Source organism: Hippocampus zosterae, chromosome 5, assembly GCF_025434085.1.
Source record: "Hippocampus zosterae strain Florida chromosome 5, ASM2543408v3, whole genome shotgun sequence".
Lineage (NCBI taxonomy): Eukaryota > Metazoa > Chordata > Actinopteri > Syngnathiformes > Syngnathidae > Hippocampus > Hippocampus zosterae.
Window position 1 is genome coordinate 20,307,482 of NC_067455.1, and position 14,980 is coordinate 20,322,461.

At 40.5% G+C, this 14,980-nt stretch overlaps 1 protein-coding gene across 4 annotated transcripts in view; it reads right to left on the reverse strand.

The window, feature by feature from the left end:
- Positions 1-14,753, reverse strand: part of dop1a (DOP1 leucine zipper like protein A) — a 32,495-nt gene extending 17,742 nt beyond the window's left edge. Inside the window, exons 1-14 of one of the 4 annotated variants that reach the window (XM_052064579.1) lie at positions 14,650-14,753; positions 12,087-12,282; positions 10,992-11,173; positions 10,736-10,906; positions 9,770-9,959; positions 9,142-9,240; positions 8,289-8,388; positions 5,451-5,560; positions 4,703-4,817; positions 4,500-4,620; positions 4,287-4,406; positions 3,656-3,773; positions 2,474-2,503; positions 1,327-1,584 (exon numbers count right to left, since the gene is read on the reverse strand). In XM_052064579.1, the coding sequence (XP_051920539.1) occupies positions 1,327-1,584; positions 2,474-2,503; positions 3,656-3,773; positions 4,287-4,406; positions 4,500-4,620; positions 4,703-4,817; positions 5,451-5,560; positions 8,289-8,388; positions 9,142-9,240; positions 9,770-9,959; positions 10,736-10,906; positions 10,992-11,173; positions 12,087-12,224 (1,752 nt within the window). In that variant the 5' untranslated portion in view covers positions 12,225-12,282; positions 14,650-14,753. Of the gene's footprint in view, positions 1-1,326; positions 1,585-2,473; positions 2,504-3,655; positions 3,774-4,286; positions 4,407-4,499; positions 4,621-4,702; positions 4,818-5,450; positions 5,561-8,288; positions 8,389-9,141; positions 9,241-9,769; positions 9,960-10,735; positions 10,907-10,991; positions 11,174-12,086; positions 12,283-14,380 lie in introns of all 4 variants that reach the window. The other 3 variants (XM_052064578.1, XM_052064580.1, XM_052064581.1) reach the window with 3 other exon arrangements.
- Positions 14,754-14,980: the final 227 nt, after the last annotated feature.

Sequence of the window (14,980 nt, forward strand, 5' to 3'; positions counted from 1 at the left end):
ACTCATTGGGTGCATGAAAGTATCCTGGGATTCAACTTGATCAAGGCAGCAGGCACATTTTGGAGCCTGGACTCAGGTGGCATGTAGGGTAACACATTATCCATATGCTCCTCAGGTTGGGGGCAGGGGTCTGTTAAAAGTATTTGGCATTTTTTCCACTCTGTTGGAGATAGCTACAGGCTATTTCATTCTTCTCTACTTCCAAAGAGAGTACAGGGAGCCAGGCTCAGCTGTTGGTGAAATATCATCTTTCGCCCTACTCCTTATGGGCACAGCTTAGTCCGTGTAGCCATGTCCATCTCTGAACATGGGACAGATCGACTGATTCCTTACATCATGCCACAGTGAACTTGCACACAGAGAATCAGAATGTTGGGTAGAAACCAGGAGGACCAGGTCAGCCAACGAGTACTCAAATGGTTCGCGTCAAGGGAACACAAGATGGCCATTGGTGGGACCACCTAATCAAAAGCTGATCATCAAAGCTTGAAACGGTCAGCGTGAACTGATCTGAACTGACAAATTTTCCATCTTTTCTTTTGGTGGAGGGTTCAAGGTACTTGAACTATAATTAGCAGAATCGGCACATCAGGGGACTCCTCACCTACTAGACTCAGAACGTTTTCTATCGGATCATTAACAACAGAGAAAACAGTCTCCTCTAATGAGTCTTCAGACGAAGAATCTAAGGAAGCATGATGCTGGTCGGAACCATTGGACGTGCTGTTCACAACATCTGGCTGTTGCGCTTTATCTTTTATCGTCATTATTCTCATTCAGAGTTTGCTTGGTGTACAATTCACAGAGGGCACCGGCAAAGAATAGGAATCTAGAGGGCCCAGGGAAGCACTTTAAAACGGTACGTGTGAGCTAGCTAGATAGTTAACAGGCTGCAAAAGTGCATCGCATACGTGTCAGGCTGTTTCTCATCATGGCGTGCGTGCGTGCGTGTGCGTGTGTGCGCGGTAAGGGGCGATCGTGGGAGGTTGGTTGATCGAAAAGTCGATCTGAGGTCCAAAAAGCTTGGGCACCCCTGCTCTAGTTTCTTTCCACTTTCAGCCGTTATTGTCTATCAATTTCAAATTGAAATGACCACAGTATACTGTTCTGCACAGCCATGGCGACAGTACACAAGAAAAAAAGTTCATGATTATTATACTCAATTGTGGTTGGATTCTTATGAACTATTTCTACTTTTTATTTCATAATTTTGTAGGAGAGTATGAAAATATTGACTGGGAAAGAAAAGTCAATGTTTTCTATCAAATTTGTCATGTACCAAATTCATTTATGTTAACAATCTATCAATGGTTTTACCATACTCACTTTATTATCACTTTTTACATCCTTTGTGGAGTCCGAAGAATCTCCACAGCAGCTGGACAGGCCCTGCCCCTGGGGGCTTGTGGGCAGAGCCAAAGGGGACACCAATGGTGGTTGCACTTTGCTCAGGATCTTGGAGCAGAGACGCAGACAGTGAGTGAGTTCTCCAAGCCCCAACGTCTGCAGGTGACAGGTTAGTGCAGCCACCATGCGCAGCAACAGCTGAGGAAGATGCTCTGTCTGGATCTCGATGTAAGTCTCCTAGAATAGGTGACAATAGATGTAATAATGTTGTCTTTATTACATAAAAACCATGTCACGATTCAAAATTTAGACCGGTAGCCTTATCTCCTCTCATTATGGACTTAAAGAGACATGGAGATGATTCAATAGTCTGACAATGTTATGTCCACTCTGTAATGACACATTGCAATACAGCTTTGTTATCACTCCAGAAGAAGAAAAAAAGACCCAGAGTGTTGGGAGTCTTTATGGTGAATTAAAACGATGAAGGAACAACAATAGTACGAATATTTTTTTACCCAGTTTTGGTTCATCATACCCACTTGTATTTATTATTTTTAATTTCAATTAATTCATTCTGTTAATCTTCCATAAAGTTTTTTTCCCCCTACAAGTTTCTAACTTGCAACATGGATTTGCTTCTTTATGTCATACCTGAGGTTACAGTACAGTAACTAAAGTATACAGAGTACTGTATATTAGGTATAAAAGGCAAAATGCTGCTACATTTTGAAAAAAAAAAAGGACAGAAGAACAATGAAATAAACATCGGAATAAACAAAAACACAGCTGGCATTTATATTTCTTCAAATAATATGTGAGCAAGACAATGGCATAAAACCGCATGCAATTATTAAAGCCCAGACACACTGGGCAAAGATTTCATTGTCACACAATCCACACCAAACTTTAAGGTTGAGTTTTAATTGCGAGACATTATTATTATTCTTTTCCAGATTAATTTGGGAGTTAAGCGTACAGTGGTCAGTCCATTATTAAGAAAAGACCACTCAATGATTGGTAGAAATAGAGGCCTGATGGTTGTTGGTGGGATGTTGTAGCAATGCTATCATAGCCTCAGTGAAGCAGGATGAGGTGGGAAAAGCAGGAAAGAGCAGTACTTTACCTGGCAGATTACCCTCATGCTTCTAGTAGGCTTCAGGGAGAAAGAGCAAATAGTTTGAACAGACAGGAGCAAGCAGAGCATAGGCCACAGCACACTCATCACATTCCTCTCTTGCCAGAGTCCAAACACATACACACCCGCACGCACGCGCACACGCACACAAAACAGGGGAATAAACCAAGATTTCCAAACAGTTTAGATTGGAAATACAGTACAGACGGGCAGATTTCTAAACCGTGCATTCGTTTACACATCTGCAATACATAGATTAAATTTTTTTTTGTTTGTTTTTTTGCAAGGAAATAGACACACAAGTATGTTTGTGCTTGTGTGGGAGTGTTGCACACCTAAGAAACAAGGGTGGAGGCAAGGATGTTACAAATCAATAACATCCCAGGATCAAGACTTGTCTGTTCAGGGTAAGGAACTAAGCACAAAACAGTAAAGGACGTGAATGAGCTAAGAAGGTGGGGAAGATGACGAGAAATATATGGGGAGCCCAAGCAGAGCCAGGAAAAAACAGAATGGCAATGCATGGAAAGGAGCAGGACCAAGACACACTGTGAAATATGAAAACAAAGTGAGAAAGAACAACTGTACATTAAGCGAAATGAAACTTAGAGGTAACAATACATAAACAATGATTACACAAAATTGGGCTACTGCACCAGAAACATGAGTTAAATACAGAACATAAAAAATTAAAGACACATTTCATCATAGACTTTAGCTGAAAATAATGGAAGCTACATCAAAAATAAAATGAAGTTGAGATTTATGGATGATGGTGTAGGAAAGAGTACCATTAATTTTGTTTTCCATAAGGGGCTTTGTGAGCCGTGCTTTGTCTGGTCCCTCACCTAGGACCTGTTTGCCATGGGTGACCCTGCCAGGGGCATAAAGCCCCAGAAAACTTAGCTCCTAGGATCATTGGGACACACAAACCCCTCCACCACGGTAAGGTGACGGGACACGCTGGAGAGACTATGTCACCCAGATGGCCTCGGAACGCCTCGGGATCCCCCGGGGAGAGCTGGAAGAAGTAGCTAGGGAGAGGGAAGTCTGGGCTTCCCTGCTAAAGCTGTTGCCCCCGCGACCCGGCCCCGGATAAGCGGTAGAAGATGGATGGATGGTGTAGGAAAGACCAAAAGACAAACAAAGAACATAACATAAAATACTTACCAAGGAAACGACATCCAACAGGAAATCAACTAGCTGACAGAACTCCATTAAGGAGAGCTCTGGGGTATCTAATCCTCCAGCATGCCTTGGAATACTTGTCTGGCCATTGAGTGTTGTCCTACAAAAGAAGTTATATGATGTGTCTTTCGGTTGATGAAGAAACAAACTGCATGCAAAGAGATTTCTTTTTTCAAGGTATTTCTAGAATTGTCATCAATGCATATTTGCAATTTTGATGCAAATTCACCCATTGTGGGACTATTAAAGGTTGTCATATCCCAATTAATCAACTTTTACACAAACATTCCAAAATTAGTACTACCTTACTAAATTTGACTTTTCATTTTCAAAGGCCCATCAATATACTCAGAACGTCTCAAAATGATCGATGACATGGATTGCTGCAAAAGGCTCGTTTCATATTTAATTGGATATAAAAATGAATATATTGGGTTACAACACAGTACCCTAACTGCACTGACTCAAAAGTGAGGAAAATGAATGAATCATATTTGGCATCAGTAGTTAAGTGGTGGATAAATGAACTGGTAAATCGTTCGTGTAACTTTGATACTAATGCCTCTTAACAGATACAATGATGTATATTAAACGCTTATTTCCAAATACAAACCTGCAGCACTCCTCAAACCAGCGAGCAATATAGTCCCACATGTAGGATGGCTCGAAAGAGTTGAACAGAAGATTGGCTGTTTTAATCAGTTCTGCCGTCTTCTTGTTCTCCCGAAGTTTGCTACAAAGAAATTTGAGGATCGACACTTGCATTAACAATCAATTCACAATATTATAACGCATGTCAAAAGATGAGGTGGTTGATTGGCCTAACCTGCTCAGGTGTGTGTGGTCCTTACTGAAGGAACTTTGGTTTTGGAGATCCAGCTCTGTTTTGCACTGTGTGTGCAGCATACGAAACACTTCGATAAGAACATCCTCTAAGATAGCTGGACCTGAAGAGAGAACCATACAAGGCAGGAGCTGGACAACCAGGGGCAAGAACTTATTGTGCTGTAGGTATCGACATATTGTTACCAAGCTCTGGTTTGTCAAGCAGGCTGATGAGGATGCGAAATGGCTTGAGGTCATGCATGAGAATGCTTTCCTCTTCTCCGCCTTGCGCTTTGCCCTGCAATATCCCCACCATTGCCTAATAAGACACACAATGGAACAGAGAACAGACATATTTGTCAAATCCAGAAATACTATTCGATACCTTTTTTTTTAATTTTTGCAAAACAAATTCCACTATTACATCTTCCACCCCCTTCTCTCATTTTGCTTTTATTTGTTTTCACGCTCCGTCTGCCACATAATGAGCTCAAGCCTGCGAAGAGAGTCCCTGTAGTGCCGACCCTCTCCCAATGGATGGAGTTCCAATAACTACCTCTGAACAGATGGCACAGGGGCAAAGGACAAAAAATGAAAATACTTTCTAAAACTAGATTTGCCGTCTGATTTCTCTGTGCTATATGTGTTCTAAGCACTGGAGCGCCACAGAGGAGCACATGGCGGGACAGAGTTAAAAGACAGTGAGTGTCGGAAAAGGAGCAGACGGAAGCATGCCATATGAAAACCCCCAAGAGGATGTGTAAAGCTGGAAGGTAAGTCATAAAAGAGAGAGAGGAATCTGGCAAAAATAACAAAATACGCAGAGCATAAAGACACATCTGCCGAAATTAGTGGCATTCCCTATGACACAGACAAAACTCTTAAGCATGGCCAAATCCTTTGCAACATGACTTGTTTTGATCTATGTTGTATTCAAATACGAAAGCCCCACCTGGACGAGCATGTCTTTTGAGAAGGTGTTGAAATAGTGGCTAGCATGCTCTTCTGGCTTGCTCTGTCGAGTGGCGCGGGGTCCTGTTTTCACCCCATTGTTGTCAAAACCTACATTAAAAAAAAAGAAAATAAAGAAAAATCACAACAATCAAAACATAAAAAACAGCTTCTTAATCGTGATTTTATTTATTAAGGGGTTATTCAAAGATACCTGGCTCTATGTGACAAAGTACTTGCCCCCATTGTTGAAAAATGAATTAACCGTGGCCACGTTTATGGGAAAGAGTTCATTTTCACTGACCCCACCCAAGTCTGATTACCGTACCTCTACCTCCAGACCTGTTCAATCAAGAAACAATTTGACAAAATGGAGTCAGTCAAAAGATCTCAAAAAGCTGCAGCAAAATCCTATGATGCGACGAAACTGAAGAACAGATGAGAAATCAAGTAACTGACATCCATCAGTCTGGAAAGGGTTACAAAGCCATTTCAAAAGCTTCATGACTCCAGTGAACCACGGTAAGAGCCATTATCCCCAAATGGAGAAAATATGCAACAGTGAGGAACCTTCGGTGGCCACCCAACAAAAATTACCCGGAGACCACAGAGACCGCTCTTCCAAGATGTCAGTAAGAAACCCAGCACAAGATCAAAAGAACCACAGGCTTCCCTCGCCTCAGTTAAAGGTCTTTGTTTATAACTCAATATGGAAGGGACTTGGGGAAAATGAGTTCCATGACAAAAAATACTGCTGGCCAGAAAAGAACAGGACTTGTTATGTTGGATTTGATAAAAACAATGAATTCTGTTCTTAAAGGCGAATTCAACCCACAATTTTTCTTTACAATACTATGTTTTATGCCCCTTGAGTGCATTCTGATTCCTATTATGTTTGTGGAATATGAGTTAAGCAGCAAAAGCCACCCATTTTTTGGCATTTCAGCGGGCCACCTTGTGTTGGCTGAAAATGACATCATAGTTGCTCATGGCTCAGGTAACAACCAATCACGCTCAATATTAATTGGAATGTCATGTTAAGACGAGTGGGGCTGCATAGAACATAATATTTTGGGGGGTTGGCTTCACCTTTAAATACACTGTAGTAAAACTTGAATGTTCAGCCAATCAGTTCATTACCTCAAGCTGAACCGCACGATCCAAAACATTACAGCAAGTCAATTTCTGGATGGTTTAAAAATAAATCAAATAATCCACATTCGGAGCTGTGAGCGTGATCCAAACAGACTGAAATACTGTGGCATGATTTAAAAAGGCCATTCATAACGGAAAATCTTCCAGTGTTGCTGAATTAAAGCACTTCTGCAAGGGAAGGGAGAATGGGCCATACCACAATACGTCCACAGAGATGTGAAACGCTTATTGCAAGTAATAAAAAAAATAAAATAAAAAAAACTTGATTTCAGTTTTTATCTGCTGAGGGTGGTTGAGCCAGTTATTAAATTTAGCTTTTATTAATACATAAAATAACTATCGGTATCTAAAATGTACATTTTATGTTGAATTAAGATACCCTTGCCTGAAATTCTTATACTTTCATAGCCCAGACAAAGTATGTTTTGTCACTTCAGATGAAGAAGCGTTGAAATGCTATGATTACAAACATAAAAGTTACTTTAAATATGTATGAAGCTTGCTACATCCATACAGTGATGACACTTACCAGCATGTGTATCCAAATTCAGTTGCAAACAAAAGAAAACAGAGTAAGATTAAAGCCTCTCAAGCACATTTATGTTTCACAGAATTAAAAATGGGAGCATGTGGCACATTGCGTGGCACATTGTGTGGACATCAGAAATTGGCACTCCTAAATGTGTCAACTAAAATGCCTCATCTGAGTCAGCTTTGCTTCATATAAATCATATACTTTATATGAATCATATAAATGAGTCAATTACTCATGCATCTCCACTTTTGTAAAAACAGCATTCTGATTAATATTGCGTTTGTGGATTATAAATTTAGCAGCAAATAGTTGTCTATCTCAGGGGCGGCCATTTAGCCACTTGCTGTCGACTGAAAAAGACCTTGCAGTTGCTTAGGGCTCAGGTCACGACCAATTATAGTCCACCTGTGTTCTGAGATTGGTCATGTGACGTTCGCAAACTCAGCTGTGATTATAAGATAAGATAAGATAAGATCATAGAATATATCATTTATTTGTCCCACACTGGGGAAATTTAGTCTATAGCAGCAAATTTGGGGGGTAGAAATAAGAAAAACAAAGTGTTTTTCACATTTCACATTCACAAAAATAAATGTTTTAGTTTCAATGTACACAGTTCAATTAAGTGCAATATAAATATAGATACTGTATAGATAAGGTGGCTGTGCTACTTACAATTGTTTTTCACGTAATTTTATTTTTATTTATTTTATCGTGACCTAAGCCCTGAGTAACTGTGATGTTATTTTCAATCGACAGGCAAGTAGCAAAAAATAGCCACTGCCTGAATGGGATAAAACAGGTGGATTTTGATGCTTAATTCATGCTCGACAAATGTAAGATTAATCAGAATACCGTGTTGAGACGAGTAGGGCCGCATAGACCAAATTATTGTCAAGAAGAACTTCTGACTTGACTTCCCCTTCAAACGCACAAGTGTCTCCATTTGACATTTAAGCATGAGTTGAACCAGATATAAGGACAAGCCCTTGTGTGTGTGCGTGTGTGTGTGTGTGTGTGTGTGTGTGTGTGTGTGTGTGTGTGTGTGTGTGTGTGTGTGTGTGTGTGTGTGTGTGTGTGTGTGTGTGTGTGTGTGTGTGTGAGTGTGTGAGTGTGTGAGTGTGTGAGTGTGTGAGTGTGTTTCCGCACCCAGCAGCCATGCGTACAGTCTGCGGTTAAGGGACATGTCTCTTCTCAGAACCACATGCAAGGCAGCTGACAGGATCCGGATCATGTCAGGGCGAGTTGCCTGAACACAGCAGAATAAAGCATTGTGATTTTGCATATATATGAGTTTCCTGAATATACCATATCCAGGAAACTCCTTCACATAACTGACAAGTGCAACTGCAAATTTCCCCAATGTGGGACAAATAAAGGTTATCTTATCTTAAGTGTGTTAAAGTTTCTTAGGTTTTTTACATTGCCACTGAAAATAACGCAAATGAATGGACTTTTTTTTCCATTCAAAATTCACTCATTCATGACTTGAGGGATAGAAGAAGGAAAACATGAGTTCACATTGTATAGACATATACCGCTACCTACAGGTTGTGAAAAAGGTATACTTTCATTCTAATATATGTAATGTCGAAGGTTATGAATTTATATACTGTATCTGTATAATAATTAGGGCTGGAAAAGAAATACTTTACTCGGGAAATCATTTTGGATTTGAGTAACCAAAACAAATAAGTACATTCTAAAATTGTGGAATCCTTGAATCGTATCGCATCCCATGACGATACGAATCGAATCTTCTTTCATGAGAAATGCATACCAGATATAAATCAGTGTACCGTAACTTAATTTTATGTTGCATTTATAGGAGTGTGTTATACATGACGGTGTATTATACTCAAGCAATTACAGTAAGTGAAACAACTGTAGTTCTATCTGGCACTGAATTGGATATTCAAATCTAACTGTAAAATACACTCATAATGTAACTAGTGCAAAGGCCTGGAGTTTTCATCCAGATTGCATCAAAAACTGTTCTCACCTGGCTCATGTGGAAGGGGAAGCAGAAAAGGATCAGATCTAAAGTGCTTCTCTGCACCAGCACACTTGAGTCCTGGACTGATGTGCTGACAGCTTCCACCTGCACAGAAAATAATCAGATGTATGGACACATAAGGGATGGACACAAATGTATCAATTACTGACTAATTGATTGCCAAGAATGTTGATCAGCTGGATTCAAGAAACACTTTTTAAGAGGTTAAGTTGCATAGAACCGGACTGTGGCCTTTGAATAGAATTGCAGTATTTTATCATAAATGGGACTGTGGTAATACCTTTAATGGTATTATCCCCACAGAATGTGGAATAAAGGTTTTATTGTGGGAAAACAATGCGATCTACAGTAAACTATCAGTATCACTTATTCAAAGGTGTCTCTCTCTCTCTCTCTCCCTCTCCCTCTCCCGTCTCTGGACTACACTTAGAAATGGTCACCAGTAAACATACAGACCAATATTCAGAATCATCAAGTCAGAAGCAATACCATGCTGTCTTGGTGATGTGGCGAAGTATACATGTGGCTTGAAATACCCTTTCATCAGAGATGACATTGAAAACAGTTATGCAAGATGGCTCTTGTGAAGTATTCTGCAAAACTCAGCCCGCACCATGAGCTCAATGTCACTGCCCATGACGTAGAGCTGGTCCTCCATGGAGAGCTTACGATTCAGGTGCAACAGAACAAAGGAGACCCCCGGGAGACGCACAGCGGGGCTGTTGAGGATGCTGCCCCATAAGGCACTGTAGAATGCCGACTGCTCCACTACTGCTGCCACCTTCTCCAAAAGGTTGTTGGTTCTGCACCAAAGATACAGTACTTGGTTATAATGCATTTTATCTTATTGATTATAAACTGTAATACATGCCACTAAAAGGCACAATTGGAATTCTTTCAGGCTTTAATGAAGTGCAATTTGGGCATGGCACCATGACCTGTGACTGCATAAGTTGAACTTTGTAAATTCTAATGAGTCTTTTCCGGCTAGATGAGTAGTTAAGTCGAAACGTGGCCGATCCTGCCATTTCTCTTTGAATAATCAGTTTAGTGTCAGGGTTCCTACACCTCTAGCTATCTATTCATTCAATATTCAGTTATTGTAAATGTATACAAATAAGTACAGACAGATAGAGATTCTAAAAAGTATCGCATTTCATGTACAGTACCAACTATAATGGATTACAAGAAACTTCAAGCGTTTTCAAGATTTTCATGATTTCACACAGTGAAATATCAGTGCTTTCTCCCATTACTCTACTCCCACATTCATTTATCCATCAATCTGACTACGGTCAAATTATTACATTGGCAATCACGATGTGACAAAACCCGATTTGCCAAGTGCAAAGTCTGCGATTTGGCTGGTTATTGGGAGCCTTCGTAAGTAAATATCCAATAATATATATGAGAGCTGATATTGTTTATTGTAATAAGGATGAATGAATTGCTTGTTTTGTTAAAAAAAGACATTAGAAATGAACCTTGGAAAAATAATTGCAACAGCCATTTTGAGGGGAAAAAAGGAGAAATTTGATTATTTTCCAAAATCATTCAGCCCTAAATCCAGTTTTCTCACCTATCATAAAACTCTGATCCTTCCTCGAGGCCAGGCAGTACTCCAGTGAGTAGTCCTTGTAGACCAGGCTTCAAGGTCTTGCCCAGAGGCAGGTAGTAAGTCTCATAGAGGCCCAGCAACACAGGCTTTACGGACATGGCAGCATTGGTGAGTAAAGGGAAGAGCCCAGAGCTGCAGTGTAGAAGTGTGATGTGACATGAGTTATGTTCAATGTGTCCAGTGTAAGTTCACTGACACGTGTAAAAGCAACACTTACCTATAAAGAAATAGGTCTTTGGCCAGCCTCTTGGGTCCAATGATCTTGAAGATTATCTCGTAGGTCTCCAAGGCCTTACGGTGGACTCCACTGGGCAGGGCAGGATGGAGGCATTGGGCCAACCGCTTGCCTATTGTCAGCTTCTTGGGAACCACTTGATATTTTGCATTGTTCTGCAATATCTGGGAGGACAACAAAACACAATTCTGAGTTTTATTGCCAGCTGTTTTCAGGTTATATTTTTGATATGTTGAGTGTTACGTTACTCTCAAAGAGTTGTTCTGAACCTTTTAGGGTTCTGGACCCCATGCATATTCTTGATCAACAACCAATCAATCAATTAATCTATTGATAGATATATAACTATTTATTTATTTATTTATTTATTTATGGTGCAAATTGATAGAAATGTTAAGCATTTGCACAATGTAATGCATTTTACATTGCATTATGGGCTTTAATTACTTTACTCATTACTCATCTACAAAATCCAGAACAAAATAAGTTTCCCAATGAAAATAAATTAATAGCATATGCACACTGAATCTGTAAAGAATACAGATCATCTAAAGTTTTGATCAATAGCCATTCAATAACTTTAACAATGAAAACGGAAGTGAGATCCCTTATTAAAATACAATATAATGACTTACACTGGTGAAACAGATGGAACTCGAGAAAAATTTAAAAAAACATCTGTTACTCACTGTAGTTTATGTGGATAAAGGTCACATTTGCGTAAAATAATGCTACTTCAATCAATGTCAGGGCACTTTCATAAAAAGATATTTCATTTTACTGCCCCATTGCAATCACATCATGAACAACAGACTGCCGGTTGAGACACACTGTCCTACGAGACGCCAACGCATACAGTAATGGGTTCTCTTTCAGTTTGCAGATGCAATGTTTGCTCTTCAGGTAGTATGTGTATCATTCAAATTACAAGTGATTGCAACCACCCGGTGGCAATTTAGGGGTTATTAATTGAGGGAAGGGGATTTCGTTGGATCTGAAAGTTAATGTCAATATTTGTGTTTTGAGTGCTGGACCTGTGAGGTAGTGCAGTGAAAGATTACAAACTCAGATCATTACCTTGTTGAGCTTGCCCAGTGCAGAGATGAGGTCTGCCCACTCACTTGAGTACTCAAAGTTCTTAAGGGCTTTATCTACCGCTGCCACATAGTTCCTGTACTTGGAGTCACCGAGCAGCTCCACTTCCTCTGCATTCATTCTCCTTAGTGGCTATTGTGCTTATGTCAAACACCGGGCATGCATGTGACCATCACACCTGCGCAAAAGCCACACAAGGAAACAATAAAAACACACTTGACACAGTTGATTAATTATTTAAAGTTACTGTTTGGTGATAGGGCGGCCCGGTAGTCCAGTGGTTAGCACGTCGGCTTCACACTACAGGGCTACCGGGTTCGATTCCAGGTCCGGCCTCCCTGTGTGGAGTTTGCATGTTCTCCCCGGGCTTGCGTGGGTTTTCTCCGGGTGCTCCGGTTTCCTCCCACATTCCAAAAACATGCGTGGCAGGCTGATTGAACACTCTAAATTGTCCCTAGGTGTGAGTGTGAGTGCGAATGGTTGTTCGTTTCTGTGTGCCCTGCGATTGGCTGGCAGCCGATTCAGGGTGTCCTCCGCCTACTGCCCGAAGACAGCTGGGATAGGCTCCAGCACTCCCCGCGACCCTAGTGAGGATCAAGCGGCTCGGAAGATGAATGAATGAATGAATGTTTGGTGATAAAGTTTGTTTTTTCTTCTTTCTACCAAAATTCTTGGAGGCTGTAAATTTCCCCAGTGTGGGACAAACAAAGGATATCTTATCTTAAAGACGCTAAAGGCATGGCACCGCCTAATATAAACTGGAGTCCAAGAAAGCAATAGAGCAAAGCCTGACTCGGGCAAATATGACCGTATAGAAGACAGGAGTATGTATTTAGTATCAATTTTATAACTAGACAGTAGGTAGGTCTCAGAAAGGGAAAGTGAGGAAACTCCTGTTCCGGGAATCTTTACAACAGTCATTGCAAACTAAGAGTTGAAACAACAAGGGATAAATGCAATACTTTTAATAAGGGGCAAATATTATGCTACTGATGTCCAGGTTGCCTGACATGAGTTCATTGAAAATTAAGCCATGGGCGTACTCTGCTGGAGAACAAGTGAAATATCACTGTTTCAAAGTTTACACTGCAGTATTCTCTAACGTTGGACACCTTGAGCAGGCACACCAACCAGAAGATATAGAATCACACAGGCAACACATGCACAACATCGGCGTAATAACGTCATATGAATATATAAGAGTAGGTCGACAGGTGAGCAGGCTGGTTACTGAATGAATGACATAATATTTAACCATTTTTAAATAGTTGGTAAATTAACCCTTTCATGCACCAAAAATGATAACATGTAACATGTTAACATGATAGGCTGTCCACTGTCGTGACCGCTGTCCCTGAAAGGGTTAATTCAGTCTGACAAACACATGGGTAGAACGGTGGTCAATTGGTTAGCATGTCCGCTTCACAGTACAGGTGCAGGGTTTGATTCCAGCTCCAGCCTCGCTGTGTGGGGTTTGCATGTTTTTCCCGTGCCTCCGTGGGTTTTCTCCGGGTAGTCCGGTTTCCTCCCACATTCCAAAAACATGCATGTCAGGTTAATGGAACACTCTAAATTGTCCCTAGGTGTGATTGTGAGTGTGAATGCACGTCAGTGGTTTGAATTGAAAATAACGTTATAAAATCACTTCTCAGCGGTCAGGCAACGATGAGTTCACCCCGGGGATTATGAAAACTGTCTTCTTAACTTTGTTACAGCTGCCGCTGTTGTGAAAGCGCTATATAAATCAGCATGTATTGTATTGTATTGTATTGTATTGTATTGTATTGTATTGTATTGTATTGTATTGTATTGCAAACCATTGAAGTGCATGCATTTAATTGGAAGGTGGCCAACACTAGTCAAAAACCTTAGGTTTGGGAATACAACACTGGGGTCAAAATATCAGTACTCTCCTCTAACAAATAAATAGCTGGAACGAGATATTAGCTGGAACGAGACAATCGGGCAAAAAGAACGTGCCATGTGGATATTTTAGAAGCTAACCGATGCATATTTTTAAAAAAGGGGTCAGTTTGTGATTTAAAATTAAAGCAGTCCAACTCAAGTAAACACCCAGTTATCACAGATTTTTTAATCCGAAAATCCATGGATTATATAGACAGTAGAACGTAGCTTCACCTGTGCTGTTCACATATTGCAGTCCCTTATGTCTGTTTACATCAGTGGATGCTAGGGCTAACAGTTAACGGTTTTAACTATAACATGCATTGACATTTAACACACACAACGACACATTGTTATACAAAGTATCTTACCGTCATAGTTTAGCGGACAAGAAGTGTCTTCTAAATATGTACCCGGTTAGGTGGATTAAATGAGCTGTCACATCAGTAACAGTGCTAGCAAGGGCGCTAACCTTTGCTAACAGTTTGCTAAGAGGATGTTGAGGACGGGCCCGACACCTATATCACAATGTTTCGATTTCTTGGCAAGGAGACAATGGCGAAATATATTCTACATATTCCCCCGGTGCGTGTTGTCGCCGTGTGCCAATCATCAACCATGAGATAAAAATCGGACGTACAAAGGCGGTGTAATGACAGCTCCCAGACTGCACTGCAGATTCGCAGCATATCCAACCGTAGTCAACCCACTTTTCCGCATGGAAGTCTTGTTGGCTATGTAAAGTTGATCACCGTTACGCTGAACCACAACGGAAATTACAATTAACGTTATAACAAAAAGGTTTTACTCTCACCATTGGTTTCTTAAATATTTCAATTTTCGGTACTTTTTTCGTAGATAGGCAGTTAAGAGTAAAATATAGAACATGTAAATTCGGTCTACTTGTATATTTTTGCGATTGAAGAATATCCAACATTATCGTGTACTGCACGTGAATGTTGTTTTGAAAA